This window comes from Micromesistius poutassou (genome assembly GCF_964030765.1).
Source record: "Micromesistius poutassou genome assembly, chromosome: 20".
Lineage (NCBI taxonomy): Eukaryota > Metazoa > Chordata > Actinopteri > Gadiformes > Gadidae > Micromesistius > Micromesistius poutassou.
The window spans coordinates 11,520,788-11,538,762 of NC_140290.1; the positions used below are offsets into that span (position 1 = coordinate 11,520,788).

At 48.4% G+C, this 17,975-nt stretch overlaps 1 protein-coding gene across 1 annotated transcript in view; it reads left to right on the plus strand.

Moving 5' to 3' along the window:
- The window catches only part of col9a2 (procollagen, type IX, alpha 2), a gene marked incomplete at both ends in the record, with an annotated part of 19,957 nt that extends 5,938 nt beyond the window's left edge, over positions 1-14,019 (plus strand). Inside the window, 26 exons of the mRNA XM_084485148.1 lie at positions 294-317; positions 462-515; positions 633-686; positions 2,322-2,372; positions 2,514-2,570; positions 2,702-2,755; positions 3,853-3,906; positions 4,277-4,330; positions 4,989-5,042; positions 5,220-5,273; positions 5,457-5,510; positions 5,612-5,665; positions 5,772-5,825; positions 8,200-8,244; positions 8,336-8,389; positions 8,658-8,711; positions 8,854-8,907; positions 9,047-9,118; positions 9,537-9,572; positions 9,741-9,785; positions 10,271-10,303; positions 11,555-11,701; positions 12,101-12,155; positions 12,325-12,513; positions 12,989-13,066; positions 13,814-14,019. Of these exons, the coding sequence (XP_084341274.1) occupies positions 294-317; positions 462-515; positions 633-686; positions 2,322-2,372; positions 2,514-2,570; positions 2,702-2,755; positions 3,853-3,906; positions 4,277-4,330; positions 4,989-5,042; positions 5,220-5,273; positions 5,457-5,510; positions 5,612-5,665; positions 5,772-5,825; positions 8,200-8,244; positions 8,336-8,389; positions 8,658-8,711; positions 8,854-8,907; positions 9,047-9,118; positions 9,537-9,572; positions 9,741-9,785; positions 10,271-10,303; positions 11,555-11,701; positions 12,101-12,155; positions 12,325-12,513; positions 12,989-13,066; positions 13,814-14,019 (1,740 nt within the window). The remainder of the gene's footprint in view (positions 1-293; positions 318-461; positions 516-632; positions 687-2,321; positions 2,373-2,513; positions 2,571-2,701; positions 2,756-3,852; positions 3,907-4,276; positions 4,331-4,988; positions 5,043-5,219; positions 5,274-5,456; positions 5,511-5,611; positions 5,666-5,771; positions 5,826-8,199; positions 8,245-8,335; positions 8,390-8,657; positions 8,712-8,853; positions 8,908-9,046; positions 9,119-9,536; positions 9,573-9,740; positions 9,786-10,270; positions 10,304-11,554; positions 11,702-12,100; positions 12,156-12,324; positions 12,514-12,988; positions 13,067-13,813) is intronic.
- Between the last annotated feature and the right edge of the window lie 3,956 nt (positions 14,020-17,975).

Below are 17,975 nucleotides of genomic sequence, written 5' to 3' on the forward strand. Positions count from 1 at the left end.
AAGACACGACAAACACCAACTGATTGCTTTCACACTGTTTCCTTTTTTATTTTCCGAGTCACGCACACACACACACACACACACACACACACACACACTCACACACACACACACACAAACCCATGAACAACTGTTTGCCATGCACTTTGACAATGTATACAATGCCTTGTTTAATTGCTGCTGCATGTTATTAATTGGGCTTATCCCGTGTTAACTGGATATGCTTTGGACTTTAATACAGATTGGTTGCGCTTGTTGACCCTCTTAACCACTCTGACCCTTCTCCCCGACAGGGCCCCGGGCTGCCCGGACTGGCTGTAAGTAGCTACCTTGTTGGGTTTGATTCTCAAATACCGGTACAGTAACGTGGTACCGGTTCAATTGTACTCCCTCCCTCCTCCCTCCTTCTCCCCCTCTCCCCCCCTCTCCCCCTCTCTCCGTCCCTCCCTCTCGTTCTACAGGGTGCCGCTGGGTCCATAGGCCTTCCTGGTGAGATGGGCCTCAGTGGTACCAAGGTAGGCCACCGCCCCGTTTTCTCATCTTGTCCTGCACCACTCCAACCCTAGCTACAAACTCCTCAAATCCTCAAAATACCCTTCACAGTGCATAATCACCTCCTCCTCTTCCCACAGGGAATCAGGGGGTCCCCTGGAGCCCCCGGTCTCCCCGGACCTCCTGGGAAGCCAGTAAGTTTCCTTTTGTTCGTCGCTCTGCATACATTGGTCTTCTCCCGGCCCTCCTCCTCCTCCTCTCTTGATATTTTCTTTGTGCCTTTTTCATATAACTCTGCAGTGTCCTTGGCACGCCAAACCCCAGAGCCTAAAGCCACCCAACTAAAGCCAAAGCACTTAGCTCCTTCGGGCATAAATCTCTTATCTGTCGCCGGGCGTTTCTGATTGATGTCAAATGTGCGATGGAGAGTGATGGACTCTATTAGCGGGAGATTAACGAGGCTGCTTTTGAGAGAAAATGAGAGATTTGTGAGCTAGCCGGACAGCTGCTAATCGTCTGTAATCATTAAAAGTGGCGTACCAATCGTCGCTGGGGGTTGATTGATTAGGAGGGATGCTATCACCTATCATTGTGGTGGATGCTGGAACACACTTAGCCAATCGGGCTGATTGCCTTTAGCTTCTCAGGGCGAAGATCCCGCCCCCTGTGGCCCCGGTTTCTGGTCAGCAGTATAACTGTGTTCCCTCTGACATGTTGTGTTGTGCATCAATATCAGCCAATCAGAGCTTGTATACTTTCCAAACTTATCTCCTTACTTATTGACATACTTGACTGAGCTAGCAAGCTGCTGACTTACCTACCTACTCACTCTTCTTGCCTTCTTACCTCGACTTACGACTACTCCCTACCTGACAAAGTCCCTCACTTGCCCTACTGACTCAGTGCCCTACTTGTCTATGCTCAGAATCACAACTCAAAGCCTTCCGCACCTAATCAGCCACTCCCTCACACACTCAGCTACCTGCTTCCTCGCCTATTTCCTTGTTTACCTAATGTTGAGCACAGCCTCCTCCGACCGGCCCTGCAGGGTGGGCGGCGGCAGGGGAGGCTAGGGTGTAGGTGAGAGACGGGGGACTGGGGGATGGGGGGGTGTTTGGCAGCTCTGCCGAGAGTAATGCTCGCGACTCGGGGGAGTGTATTTGTTTTGCTTTAGTGCTGTCCTCGGGTAAATAAAGTCCCGTTAGATCAGTGAGCTGTCTCATCCGACCGCTGCCGGAATACATCAGCGCAGCGCGGGGCGCACCCTTTACTCTTTTCCTCCGTCCATAAACACGCACGCACGCGCACACGCGCGCGCACACACACACACACACACACACACACACACACACAATCAGACACACACACACACACACTCACAGATGGATGGATGGCAGGAGAAAGGGGGATGGAGAGACACGTATTATAAAAGAAAAGTGCTGGCTCAACACTCGTTCTCTGCAGCTCTGATTCACTCGGATTCTATCTATACGTCCATCCATCCGTCCGCCCTCCCATCCATCCCTTCCTCCCTCCCTCCCTCCCTCCTTCTCTCCTTCCCTCCCACCCTCTCTCTCTCTCTCTCTGTCACTCTCCTCTCTCTCTCGTCAATGTCATCTATCTCGTCAATATCATCTATCTATCTCTAGTGTCAATATTATCTATCTGTCTGTCCTGAATACTCAAGTCAGTCATTGCTGTCCGTCATTCTGTCCGTCTGTACTTCCTGTGCACACTCTGTCTGTCCATACTTCCTGTACGTTCTCTTGTCTGTCTCTCTGTCTGTCCATGCCTCCTGTTCACTGTCTGTCTGTCCTCCCCGCTATCAGGGCCCCCCAGGGAAATTCCTTGGTGCAGAGGAGGGCAGTGCAGGCTTCCAGGTAAGTTACGCTGACATTTTCTTCCCCTTTTTTTTTTTTGTTAATATTCTTACCCTCCCCGGACCTTCAATTGACAGCTTTTCACTATTTGAAACAATCCTCTCTCTCTGTCTCTCCCCCCCCTCCCTCTTACCTCCACAGTGTCCAACTAATTGTCCAGCCGGCCCTAAGGGCCCACAGGGCCTTTTGGGAGTCAAGGTTGGTACCGCGCTATCTTGCGCTCGCCAGGCGATAAGCAAACTGCTCTCGACCAATTATTTTCCCTCTTCGTCGTTCGTCGTGGTCGGTGTCATTTACCAAAGAGAAACTGCTGACTCATTGTGTTGCAGGGGCACAAAGGGCGTTCCGGGATACTCGGAGACTCCGGCAGCATCGGTAAACTGGTGAGTCCATCCACTCCCCACCCCCACCCCCCCCCCCCCGTGGGGGGTCTTCCTTTTTTTTTGTGTGGAGGCTGTTCATCCAGAGTCGTTTTTTTTTTTTTTTTTGGGGGGGGGGTGGGCTCCCCCTTTTATAGAGTTGGGACCCCACAAAGGTAGTGTGACAAAAAAAGAACAGCACACACACACCGACACAGCGACACACACACACACACACACACACACACACACACACACACACACACACACAGGCACACACACACATTTTATACAAAAGTCGCTGCAGCACATTCTGGCACGGGCGTGTGGTATTACACACGCGCGCACCATTCAAGGCCAGCGGTGGTGAGGATTAGCTCTAATGAAGCCCCCCGAGGAACATGACTGGCACTAATCTGGCTGTGATTAGTCAGGCCTGCCGTTGGCCCCGCAGACAGCACGCAGCGAGCCAGATGAAAAAAAAAACAAAAAAAACGGAAAGAAGAGCCAGGTACATGAAGGGCAGGATGAGACGGTCAGGGTTAGCTTAGCCCTGCCACCTCGTGGTATTAGGCAGAGCTAATGAGCACACATTGGGCTCAGGGAGTGCAGTGAGTCGGGTCCCCGAAATTAGCCCCCAATCTGTCCTCTCACACGCACACACGCACGTACACATATACAGACGCATGCACACATGCCCAAACAAGACATTCAGGGGAAAGAAACTACACACCTATTTTGCACCTTACTCTCCCAGGTATGTCGCTGGTCTCTAGTGCGGACAGTTTAGTGCTCTGGATATAGGTGTTTGGATTTCAGCCTGTGAACCTATTCCTTGGCTCCCCGTTGTGTGCGTGGCGTTCACGCAGAGTCCGGTCAGCACTGCTCAGCGCTGACCTAAAATAATTTGGGCGAACGCATGAATAGTTCGAAAAGGCTTTGAGACGACAGAGTTGAACGGCAATGTTCCTACCCTCTTTTAAGACCGAGTGCCTCGGGACCCCTAATCTAGTTCACATTCACTAAATGTCACAGCTCAGAGAGCGCACCTGTTCCGGGGGAGAAGAGGTGCTTTGTGGAATGGAGGTGGTCATTGTGCCCTTTTCCCTCCCTTCTTTTAGGGCACCAAAGGAGAGACGGGCATCTCCGGAGAGCAAGGCATCCCAGGACCACCGGTACACACAAGAAAGGAGCCCTGACTCCCGGTTCATCCTCGTCCTCTTCATCTACCTCTCTATCGATTGATTCCCTCCCCCCTGTTCCCCTTCTTTCTTATATTTTATTGTCGCCTTTGTCGTTTTCGGAACTTCTTTCGACGAAACTCCATTCATGTTTCTTCCTCCTCTCCTCCCGCTACGGATAACGTATAACCGATACGATTTAGACGTGATGTATTTTCTATATTTCATCGTGGCCCTCTGCGAATGACGCCACCATGGATCTCACCATCTCTCTCTCTCTCTCTCTCTGTCTTTCTCTCTCTCTCTTCTCTCTCTCTCTCTCTCTCTCTCTCTCTCTCTCTCTCCCCGTCCCTCGCTCGCTAAGGGTCCTATGGGCCTCAGAGGCTACCCAGGAATGATGGGCCCCAAAGGAGAAGCGGTGAGTACTAACTGGGCCTCGGTACATTTTTCATCCCATCGCACACACCCACACCCACACACACACACACACACACACACACACATGGCTCCCCCATCATCCCCCCCCCTCTGGTTCCTCCTTGGGAACAAGTCCTACCGTACGCTCAGTCCTAGAACGATGCACAGCAAGTCCTCCCCTGAACACAAACACTATCCATTACCCAGCAATGGGGACATATGGAAATGATGCTAACACAAATCTCAGCTCGTCTAATGAGTCGGTTGGTGCTGTTGGGGTCGGTGGATGGGCTGGGGTGGGGGGTGGGGTTCGGGGGTGTTGAGGGGGGGTGGGGGGTGTCCGGGGTCCGCCGCTGCCGCTGCCTCCCATCTGTAGTTAATGATCCGTTGCAGTCGTTCGTCTTACTGTTATCATCAGGCCATCACCAAGTTAGAAGCCGCTAGGCTCGGTGCCAAAGCCCGAGCCGACGGCCGCATGTTTGTCCATGGGGCTTGGTTAGGGTGGCCGGGGTGTAGCGCCCATTAGCGGACCTAGCCAAGTGCTAATGACCCCTAGATTACGTGAATGAGTGATTAACATAACATAGCATTCTTGCTGATCTCCCGTGATTGATGCCAGCGTTTTGAGATTTTTGTGTTCCTTTTTTTATTATATTCAGGGCCCTCGTGGATACAAGGGCATCACAGGGCCCGTGGGCATCCCAGGACCACCGGTAAGTCATTTGAAAAGAAAGCCAAAACCAAATCACACACACACACACACTCACGAGCATACACAATCTTGATCACTCACAGAAACACACACAGACTCACAAACACAACACACACACACACACACACACACACACACACACACACACACATGATTTAAGTGTTTCTCTGTTCCACAGGGTGAGGAGGGACCTCAGGGACCCCCTGGAGAGCCTGGCGATAAGGGAGTCGTGGTGGGTGATCTCAGCAAAGCCCCCACTCTGTGATTCATTGCCTCCTAGAGTTTTCCCCTGGAAAATCCCCCGATGGGGAAAGGCAACGATCTGCAGCACAGTTTGACCGGTCTATTGACGCCATGTTGAGTGCTGGGTGAAAAGCATGCAGCTGACGACGACTGTGTCTTTGCTTTTATTCAGGGCGGTCGAGGAATTCAAGGCCCGCATGGAGCAGTCGGGAAAAAGGGAGAAAATGTAAGTATACGAAAATAAAATAGAAAATGGAGAATGACGGATAATTGTGCTTATGACCTTAAACAATTCATCTATTATTTGGTGTTTTTCTTATAACTCAGGGCCTGCCCGGGATCGATGGGAAGGACGGCACGCCAGGAATTCCTGGCATTAAGGTAGCAAAAAATAACCGTGGCGCCGATTGGGAAATATGAATGACTTATCCACTTCAACCTTGGTCAACCTGATAATGTATGATCCTCTCTTTCTGTCTGAACCCAGGGAGGTCCCGGCCAGGCTGGCAGGCCAGGCCCGTCCGGACACCAGGGAACAGCGGTGAGTAATACATGTGTGTGTGTGTGTGTGTGTGTCTGTGTGTGTGTTTGAGGGTATTTGTCTTTGTGTGTGGGTGTGGGTGTGTGCGTGCATTTGCATTGTACTCGATTTGTGGTTTAATGCACGTAAATGTGTGTGTGTGTTTTCCTTTATTTGGGTACCTGCATATCTTTGTGTTTGGTTGCCCACTTGTGCAGCCACATATGTGTGTGTGTGCATGTGTGCGTGTGCGCGTGTGCGTGTGACAGTGAATCTGGGCATTTAACTCTCTCCCAGTGATAGTCCCATCAGTTCTCCTATGCAAATCCGAGTGCCACATTGGAACACGACAAAACCGGTCACCACTAAAGCATTCCGTGTGCAACCAGCCCTCGTGATGCGAGAGGCTGATTGTTGCCCAGACCACGTAGCCGAGTTCTGGGCTGCTCTGCTTTGCCCAACGCTAGCTCAGAGCAGAGCAGAATGGAGGCTGCGCACACACACACACAGAGAAGCAGGCTGGTAAATTTAGTAGATTTATGTTCTGGGCACTCTTCCAGGTTAACAGTGACCCCCCGTGACCCGGACTGTTTAAGTATTTAAACCACCTTGAAATAGCACTCTGCCACCCAGCACATGCCATTGATCATCATTCCACCGTGTGTGTCCGCAGTGGTGGATCGTTTTCTGTGTTTGTGTGTGTGTGTGTGTGTGTGTGTGTGTGTGTGTGTGCGTGTGTGTATGATTGTGTTCATGTGTGTGTGGTTTTATATGTGTATTTCTGTCTGTGTGTTTATGAGTGTCATATCTTTGTGTGTGTGTGTCTGTGTGTTAAGGTGTGTGTGTTTGTGTCTTAGTTTGTGTGTGTGTGTGTGTGTGTGTGTGTGTGAGTGTGTGAGTGTGTGAGAGAGTTTCTCTGTATGTTTTAGTATGTAGGTTTTGAGCCTGTGTTTGTGTGTGTGTGTGTGTGTGTGTGTGTGTGTGTGTGTGTGTGTGTGTGTGTGTGTGTGTGTCTTCCCAGCGTGTGTGCGTCTCATGATTGTGTGTTTTCCTGACTAAGGGCTAATGGCCCATGAGCAGGGTTTTTTGCTACGCAGGCGCTATGGTGACACTGACGCGACTGAAAACTCACATAGCATAAAAATAGACCCATCCCAAATGGGACCAGCTCTCTGTCTGGGGACTACATATCACTTTGGAAGAATCAACGGCCCAACACACACACACGCGCGCACACACACACACACACGCACGCACGCACGCACGCACGCACGCACGCACGCACGCACGCACGCACACACACACACACACACAGGGACACGTGCACGCAGGCACTCACTCCTCCTTTTATGTTCTGTATTTTGTGCGACACACCGGCTTAGCAAAGACTGTAATTCGCATAAATCCACAGAGCCCGTTTCCCTGGAAACAAACGGAAAAGGCCAAGGTTTTAGTCCACGACATCAGTAATGGCAGCCTCGCCTTAATGCGCGTCACCCCGGAGCTCTTAAGGGATTTACAGCGATGCATCTTTACCGAGCTCCCACCCCCCGTCGGTTATACATCACGCGGATTACGGCCCTTTTGAAAGGGTCGGAGCTGGGGGGCGGGCGGGGATGGTCAGACGATTATGATCCTCTTGACATTTTCATATTGTTCCTTCCCCGTTGGCTCGCCGTGGTAATGTCTTAAAGCCGCTTAATGCATTCCAGTTGCCAACACCTTTTGTTTTCTCGAAAATATTCCCTGAATGTAGCACAGCTCTCTCTCTCTCTCTCTCTCTCTCTCTCTCTCTCTCTCTCTCTCTCTCTCTCTCTCTCTCTCTCTCTCTCTCTCTCTCTCTCTCTCTCTCTCTCTCTCTCTCTCTCTCTCTCTTCCTCTCTATGGGACCGAGAGGTAATAAAATAAGCACGGGGGACGGGGGTAGAAAATAAATAACTTTTTCAGAATTTAAATTAGATGCTATTTCTCACATTTGAATATAAATGATCTTAAGAAGGCGCTCTCGGAAGGTAAAGGTAAAGTGGAAGTTTCACTTTACAAATCAAACAGGCATGGCCAATTCCCCACAGGATAGACAATGCATTCAATCTGCCCAATTATTCTAAATCCCTAGTGGGATTTATTCTAGGGACAAATAAGCCTCTAGTCTGAGAACACCTTGTGTACAAATATTTATGTAGCATTACCAAACAACAACTTTGCAGCATCAATTCTGTGCCAGAAATATCCATTAACTAAACACAATCACATCCAATTCGACTGCAGATCCCATTGTGGAAATCTGCGATCAGTTTTCCTGTCAGGTCGGCACATATAAATGCAGTGTACACCTAATGGGAAAATGTTGTCCTACACTGCATCTTCAATCTAACTCTCTCCCTGTCTCTCTTAGGGATTGCCCGGAAGCCCAGGCACAAAGGGGGGACCTGGAGGCACGGTGAGGCCATGTGCATCGTTACTCCCATTAGATCACACTTGCATGCGTTCTTTTCATGTCAATTCATGTCAATTCCTCATTCCACCTACAGGGGGAGGCAGGACCCAGGGGACATGTCGGCATGGCAGGTGCCCCCGGACCTCTGGTAAATACGCCAATCAATACGTCAGGAACTGTTGCATGCATTCAAAGCCAATCCGTCAACCTCTCCATGTGTCAAAAGAGCGACAAAGATTTAACCATTTATATGGTTGTGTATCGCTTTATACTACAGTATATTCGAAAGAGAGTCCATTGCGTGCTAGCACACTGCATCTCCCACCACGGTTTCATACTGAGTGACTGATGCACCTGACTGTTCTGCTGTCTCCTTCTCTCCTTCTCTCTCTCCCTCTCTATCTCCCCCCTTCCAGGGCGAGCCTGGTCTCCCGGGCGACATTGGCATGGAGGGAGTCCCGGGACCCAAGGTAACTGGTGCAGAAGAACTTCTCATGTCAACACCTGCAGCTGTGTGTGTGTGTGTGTGTGTGTGTAAATGTGTATTTGTGTAGGTGTATGTGTGTGTGGGTGTGTGTTCTGCACCTCCTGAGCATTCCTCCTCTCCTGCAGGGAGACAGAGGGGAGCGGGGACCGGTGGGCGCGCAGGGAATCGTCGGCAAGGCAGTGAGTAAAAAAACAAACACAAAAACAACACGACACACACACACACATAATCTCCTCTGTAGCTTCTATACTCTCCTATCTCCAGCGTTATGCTGTCTGTATAGCTCACCGTGTCGCTCCGGACCGTTCTTCTCCACAGGGAAACAAGGGAGAGAGGGGGCCCATCGGAGTCCCCGGGGCCCAAGGCCTCTCCGGGACCAAAGGAGACAAGGTGTGTGATTTGTGCGGTTGTGTGTGTGTGTGACGCTGTCTCTGAGATCACACTCGTAATCTTCCTATGTCTGTGGCTGTCTGCGGTCCCGACTCTTGTGTTTGATCAAAGCGTGCGGATGCTGCTTTATAAATGTGCCCTTTAGGGGGCAGTGTTTACCCGCAAAAGCGTGGCCCACAGAGCCTCCACAGTAAATCAAAGAATGCAAGGGCTCAGGCAATATAAATGATAATCTCGCAGTCATCATCTCCCTAGTTTTAGAGATGAAACTACATCCTTCTTACTTTGAGATATCTTGCGTATCCAGCTTGAATCAGTAGCCCCTTTTTTCTTGTTTTTCTTCCCGCTTTTTCCCTCTCAGGACTCGGTATCCCAGATTTCAGCATATTTATGACTAACACCATGTCTCTCTTTTCAGGGTTTCCAAGGAAAAGTTGGAGCAAAGGGGGACTTTGTGAGTATAAAAGGCTCCATTTTAAAAGCGGATTATCTGCAGTTGCCCACGTCGTGAAGTCGGGCTTTAAAACACAGCCTTTTTTTTCTGACATACTCTTTTGTCGTAAACACACACACACACACACACACACACATCCCCTCAATCTCACTATGCTTGTCTCCAAAGGGTGACCCCGGTGTGGAGGGACTTGGCGGGGAGAAAGGCGAAAAGGTAAATAACATCACCTTGTTGTGGAGATGACAATATACAGAGAAGGAGATTAGGATAATCTGTCACCAGCAGCCACAGCACTCTTCAGTCAACCCTACAGTCCCCTAGAAGAGCAAGGAGCTTGTTTGAAACATGGTACTGTCAGAAGCGAGCAGAAAGACGCTATCATCTCGCTGGCAAATATATGATTTAAAAACAAAACAACCACAACAACAGGGGCTGTGAATATGCATTTGGGATGGGTGGGGGGGCGGGGGAAAAAATAAATCAAATGACGGTATCAAATGAGGCAGGGGCTTGACAGCGAGGTAATGAGCCGAACCAAGATGGCTGATGCGGCGTGCTTAAGACGCTCTTCCTTGGATGCACGCGCTGGGTCTCTTGTATGATTCACGCCGCTCTCGCTCCCTCTCTGAAGTAAGAGACCAGGTAAACAGGACAAATGATGATTGATCTTGATTTTGTTTTTTGTTTTTTTCGCACAGGGTTTGTCTGGGGAACCCGGACCCAAAGGCCAGGTGAGTTGTTTTGGGATGTTGGATGTTTAATGTCAGATGGACATGTGTTGAGACCCAACCCTTCCCTTCCTTTAAGACCCCTCTCCAGTATTTTCCTTTTGTTGCATTTTTAAGTTGCTTCATGTTATCGAATGTGAATCCCTGCGTTAATAGAGTAACTGTGGTTGTTTTTTTAGCTTTATCTGACAGAAATTTGAGCTCTGGTTTGAACGGATGTTGACAGTTTATTATCCAAGCCTAAAACCTTCTACAACGGAACTCATCGTTCTGTACATGTTGTGATTAGTACCGTTATATCTCTACAACAGTGGCGGCTGCTGGTCTTTCAAAAAGGGGAAGCTCATCTTCGGCCTACATCATATAAATTGTCAATTTATGTATATGTAAATTATCCTCTCTGTTCCTTTTCAAGGAAATGTTCTATCATACCAAGTAGCTGTCTTTTTCAGTGACTTGACCAGTGTCATCTCAATGGCCAGCAGAGCTAGGCTGCTTAAACAGCCTTGGCCCATTGTGTTATGGGTGTAGGACTTGAGCCGCTTTAAACAGGAAAAGCTCCTTTATATACCTGCAGATGTAGCTCAAATTGTTGCCACTAATGATAACAGTTTATAAAGCTGAGGCATTGCACTGTCCAACTCCATGTCTTTAAGGAACACCAAGAAATCACACAGCTTTCCCCTGTCACCCTGCAAGTACTGATCTGAATACAGGACTTGAAGTTCAGACCTCAGGCTCCCTGAATCAAAGTGATGGCCAACTATCAAAACGATATTAAACTAGAACAAGGAAATGTGGGAATTATGTTAAACTGAAGCAAGGAATTGTGTGAATAAGTGTATGAAATGTACGATGAAAATTGTGAAGCAATTTCGCCAAGCAAATATCAAGAAATACATTGCAGTTTGTCTTTCGACTCGCTTGCTTAATTTTGAAATTTTCTTGCAGTCTTAGAGAGATCGCCACTGCTCTACAAGTATAATATTCACATTTTAATCAGAATCTGGCATTGAAAATATGAATCAACCTTCGAGATATGAGTTGTCATTGTTTAGTTATGAGTTATCATGTTGTAAACACACACTTGAAATAGCTGTCAAGTGTTGTCAACTTGTCATGAAACAGTGACACACATTCTTCGATACAGCTGAAGAAGGAAGCCTAGTTTCTACCTTTGAGTGATCCGTTTGGCCTATTGTCTCACACTGTCAGTTCACCATCTCTTTCCCCCCCATTTCCTTCTTTTCTCAGCAAGGAGTGAGGGGCGAATTGGGCTTCAACGGACCCACAGGGGACTCCGGTAAGCCAGGGGACCAGGGGCCACTCGGCCTCCCGGGCCCCAGGGGACTGGGCGGCGAGAGAGGAGTGCCAGGCATGCCCGGCATTGTGGGAGCCAGCGTGAGTTCAGAGGACATGCTACGCTATGCTAATGTTGCTAGTCTATGCTAATGTTACTAGGCCATGCTAATAGTACGCAATGCTAATGACACTATGCTTTGCTAAAGATGTGTAGCATAGCTCATTATACCAATATGCAAATTAGGATGCTATGCTAATTACCCTACCCTAATTATGCTAACTAATCCTCTTCTAAATGATTCAAGCTGCCCATTGAATGAGTAAACTAATCAATCGCCTTGATAAAGCTGTTTGTTAACCAATTTCATAGGTAGGTGTTACTTCTATGCACTCAGCCGATACTTCAGTTCTCAGCCGAGTCTATTTGAGATGCTCAACCTGTGCTCTCCTTCCCCCCCCCCCCACACCCCCTCCCCCTCTCTCTCTCTGTCTCTCCAGGGACGGGATGCGTCTGACCAGCACATCATCGAAGTGGTGCTGAAGATGTTGCAGGGTGAGCTCCCCGAAGCACTCGCCTCTGATGTCCGTCGGAGAGATTAAATGAGCTCATTCCAACAAAACCTTTCATCTCCCCGGCGCAATCAAGTCGGCCCGCCAACACATTAAATCAAAATGGTTTCTCGGGCGATAATGACATCTCTCCACCGCTCTTCACCCCGCAGAGAGGCTGGCGGCCGTGGCGGTGAGCGCCAAGAGGGCCGTGCTCGGCGGAGCGGGTGTCATGGGACCCCCCGGCCCGCCCGGACCCCCGGGACCTACCGGCGCTCAGGGGCCCCACGGCCACACAGGGGCCCGAGGCATCCCCGGCATCATCGGCGGCTCGGGACAGATCGGCAACACAGGACTCAAAGGTAAGCTGGGCAGCGCTTTCGCCTCGGACACGGCACGGCACCCAGAGTTGAGTTTGTTTCTTCAGTAAATGTGATGTGTTTGGAGGTAAAAAAAAAAACGAAAGGCAAAGCATATTAAAATCCTTGGATATGATTTGATCATACAATTGTCTAAAAAGAGGCTAGCAGGGTGTGTGCTAGCCCATTGATGCGAAGGGGAGTGGAAGCAGGTTATGATACTATTGGTTGACACCAACCTATCAACAGGTTTTTGTTGGTTTTCAAATGGGTGTACCGGTATAGCACTGTTCTGGAAATGAGCTAACATAAAGCAAAAACAAAACCAACAACTAATCTGAAAACGGGGACAACCCTACAGTTTGTATCACCATTGGCATCACTTGATCAGCCAACAACCGATCACCATTCAGCAGTGTTTGGTTACATTTTAATGCAGTTTTAATGCAAATGCACCATCTCCCCTCGCCGCCCCCAGGAAAGAGAGGAGCAAAGGGAGACAGAGGAGACCCAGGCAGACCTCACCCTGGCGCACCCGGACCTCCAGGAATACCCGGTAACACACATACACAGACACACACACACAGACTTTTACCCTTCTGCCACATAATAGTGTGAAGGGGATGCCACATGCATCCAAATGGTCCATAAAGGGAGCAAAATAAAAGGCGTTGGGCATTGTGAGCACAACCATGGGCTGCGTTTCGAGGGAGGCAGTACGTGTGCAGGGTTTCGCTGAATCCACCGTAGCCGTGCCCCAGGAGACGCCGCTCAGAGGAGTTTGAAAAGCTTCATTAACTTTAGTCATTTAACAGATGCTGTCGGTGAATCAAAGAGGGCCGCAACAGCACAGATATAAAATCCAACAGCGGTTAACACACATTTGCAGAACTATGCCTGTGTGCACACACGCACACAAACGCACGCACAAAACACACACACGCACACCCACACACACACACACACACACACACACACACACACACAGTACGTTTTGTAACTGTAGCTTTATGATGAGGTAAGAGATCCACTATATAATCAGAACTGTGTCAGGCCGTTTTCATCCCATTTTATTTGCCATTTGCGTTTTAGGTCGTCGCTTGAATATTATTACAATTAACAACCTACAACTTACTGAATTTACAAGGAATAAGGAATAATGATGGATTTCATCCAAAAACGCCTGAGCGGAGCTCAGTGACTGACGCGCACACACACACACACACACACACACACACACCGGTACGTACCGCTCGGCCCCTCTGGGGACTAATGAACGGGCGGACCCTTCCTTCCTCCACAGGACCGGCCGGCACCGACGGCGTGGCCCGGGACGGCAGGCCGGGCGAGAGGGGCCCCCAGGGGTCGGCGGGCGTGGCAGGGCTCCCCGGCAGGGCGGGCCCCACAGGCCTGCTCGGGTACTGCGAGGCCGCCATGTGCCTGGCCGCCTCGGCCTACACCTCCCCCAGACTACAGGATGCCAGCAGGATCAAGGGCCCCAATATCTAAAACATGAAAAGGAAAAGAAAAAGGAGGGTTCAGCAGATTCCTTTTTTTTTTTTTAATACCTGGGAGAATGAGGCAAGAAGTGGCGACGGAGAGAGAGAGAAGATTAAGAAGCGGACGACTCCACTCCAGACGAACAAAGCAATACACATAAGGGCTGGTGTGGCTTGGGGGTTTGGGTGGGGATGAGTGTGGATGTGTGTGTGTGTGTGCGTGGCAGGGGGAGGAAGATAGGGGGTGGCGATACTAATGTGAATGACATTGTCCCCCCTTGTGGCATCCTAAAAAAGTTGTACTTGTTGGGCCTACTCCAATCTGAAATGAACCCCAGCTTTTCCCCATGGCTTGACAGCCGATCATTGATGATGATCCTCCCCCTGGATTGGACGATGCCAGCGTCAATCACTTCCCAAATATCCTGTCCCCAAGCTCCACAGATGTAACACGTTAGTCACCCAACACGACCGTAGTATATACAGGCTGAGATTCAAACTCAACTCTTGCTCTTTCCTATATACTTTGATCACGTCACAATTATGTTGTTTTTGTTTATATAAATGCAATTGTATATTTTCATTCCCTTTTTTACACCAGAATTGTGACATCGACCCCTGCTGCCTGATAAAGTGTGCAAAACAAGGACAAATAAATGATTGCAATCTGAACTTTCAGACCTGAACGATGTAATTTCTAAAAATGGACGGATCAAACATACATCTCGTCTGTAGGCTTCAGCGAAGTCTGTTTTATTTTTTACCTCATGTGTACACCCCCTCTCCCCTCCTTCCTTTTTTCCATCTAAGTCTCATTTTAGAAACTACAGGCTTCATCTCTTCCTCCTGTTGCCAGGCAACAGCATATCCCGACGGGTGCTCCCCTCTCCCACAATGCAGTGCTGTAAATCTTTGTAAATGTGTGTTGATTATTATGTAGAGGAAGAAGAATGGGTTATGATATGCACCGGCAGAAATCCTGTGTTAATGAATTCTGTGTTTAACATTTTCCTCAGCCATAGCTGCCAAAATAATAATAAATACAAAAAAAACTCAGCTTATCAGTAAGATTGTGCCGACTTTACCACTGTCGACGTTCTACAAGGTGTCAACGCGGTTCTTTGTTTCTTCAATGACTTATTTTCATTTACAAAAAGCTATTTATTGTTCATAGTATTAAATCATCTGTAAAGTATATTTCTTTTTTTCCTCCTTTGTTCTGGATGTTGAGGCCAAACCGTCAATAAAGAGGAAGCCTTTTGTAAAAAGACAATGTTCTGCTCTATTATATGTGAAAGAGCGAGACCAATGGCTCAGGCCACAGTAAACCCTAATTGTCTCCGTTCTGACCCACCACTGGATAAAAACAAGCAGAATCAGTTCCATGCAGTGTGATAAAATATCGAATGGCTCCCGAAGCTATGGCAGTGCTGCAGTCGGGTCACAGTCACGAGTCCTCAGTGCATGTGTCCTAGTCTGAGTCACCAGAACTGAGTCTGAGTAATCAGTACTGAAAAGATAATAGATGCCACAAAGCGTTCACACATTCTATTAAAGAGGTAGACCAACCAGAACACCCAATGATGATGACATCACAGTGCTGAATAGCACACTTGACAGGCCAGGTGTGTAGGATGAAGATGGAGGACCCTGAGCCAGTTAATGTCCCCAGTCTCTTAGAGACGGAGAGGATCTGCATAATGAGGGATATTTGCATAATTAGTTAATGGTGTGGCATTTGGGACACCAAGGACAATGTGAGTGCAGGAAATGCACGACACCACATTTTTTTTGCAGGAATTCTATTGCATCGTTTTTGGGCTAGGCTGCTTGAGAATCGATGATCCTAAACACAATTATTTACCAACCACAACACTCTACAGGTGTGCCATCATAACAATTATTTATTTGAAAGGGCTTTTCAATAATGCATATGGTGTAGTGGGGGCATTTATATTAAAATAATATTAAAACAATTTCTGGGGTTTTAGGGTCTGGTTTAAGGGGGTTTAGGTGAGGGTTTGGTATTGATTGTGGGGGGTTAAGACCCAGGGTCATGAGTTGTGTCTAATCTGATTGTCCAACACAATTGAGCGTACTGTCTTCACCCAACTCTCTGCCTATCTCCACCAGAACAACCTTCTCGACCCTCACCAGTCCGGGTTCATGGCAGGCCGCTCAACTGTGACTGTGTCTTTGCCGTAACAGAGAACCTTCATACTGCTAGAACAGCCTACCTCCCCTCCCTCGTCATTCTGCAATAATTCTGCCGGGACACAGCGAACCTCCAGATCCTCCTCTCCACCCATTAAGAACCGGGAGTCTCAGAAAAACGGCACTCTCCCTGGTAACCAGGAGATAATGTGTGTCCGAACCTTGTAGTCTCACTATTTGGGTCCCATCCTCTTCTCTCTGTACACCATGTCACTGGGTTCTGTAATCCACACGTCTCCCCAATAGAATATAATAAAATTGTGGGCAATCAACATGCAGGTAAGTTATCATTGTTAATTTGCATATCTACATTGTTGGGGGAAATCTGTATTTCCAAAACTGTTTTTATAAAACAAAAAAAACAACGTTACGACACTTGCATCGTGTGTCGTTATATCAATATTTTACCAAAATCTAGCTTAAATAGCGTAGTGAATGTCGAGATACGTGTCTTGTTCATCATTGATAGGAGGGCTTAAATTGAGGCAGTAAGGGCATCACATTACGCTATCCACTTACAGGTTACAAAGTTGAACATATGTGTGACCTGTTTGTCCGGTCGTCGAATACGTTTGGCCAAAATCTTGTTATAAAACATAAAGTGCTATGACCATTATTTTTGACACTTTTTATTTTTATTTTGCACTCTCACCTCACCACTCTCACCGTGGCTTGCCTGCACACTTCTCCACTCCATCGTCTCAAATACACAAAACTTTAGCCTTCAAAGAAAATTCTCTCTAAGAGACCGTTCAGAATTTATGGAATGGGGTGGGGGGGTTTTGTCTTAATATTCTTTGTTGAGGGGTGGGTCACCCAACCATTTTTAGTCTGTGGGGGGGGGGGGGGGTTCCTCAATTTTTGTCATGAAACAGCAACATTTCAAATTGCTTAAAAAAGTGTGTTTGGAGCATATTGTAGCACCAGGGCTATGTTCGTTGTATTGTTTATACCACTGCTATTGGTTGTTGATGTGTTCCCATCATGCTTTGGGGGGGGTTTAGAAATGCCGCTTTTCCATTGACAGTATCAGCTCAACTCGACTCAACTCGCCTCGACTCGACTCGGTTCCAGGCACGTTTCCATCTAAAAAAAAGTACCTCTTCAATGTGGGCGGGTCGTAGAAAAGAACCTCTCCACCATGGGCGGGTCATCATTAGGTTTTAATCACGGGAGACGCGATTCCCGGGAAATCTGAATCTGATCAAGGCTATTTCCTGATTCCCAGGAAAGGTTATGATGGGAAATAAAATAAAATAAAAAGCGCAATGACTGCGCGTCTATTGTTGTCATACGGTAACATTGATGGAGGTGAAACTCAAGCCCTAGGAAAGGAACGACACTAAAACGAAACAGCAAAACACTGATCCTCCGGAGCCGGTCCGTGGACTACAGCCACGCCGGACACACACAACCACGCGCAGCCTAACTCTAGCCCCGGCAAAGGAGCGACACACACGGCGAAACGCTGATCAGTGTCCCCCTCGGGAGCGGGTTCGTGGACATCAACCACGCCGGACACAACTTAACTTTGAGTGATTATTCCCATTTACAGCCGCTGGCCAATCAGTTACCAGCAGCCTGTTTACGTCACACAAAAGTACCTACTCCGCTCGCTTGGAACCTCGACGGAGGTAGTACTAAAAAAAAGTACCCGGTACTAGGTACCAGATACTTTTTTTGCCAATGGAAACGCAAAAAAGGCGTGGCGAGTCGAGTCGAGTCGAGCTGGTACTGGCGGTGGAAAAGCGG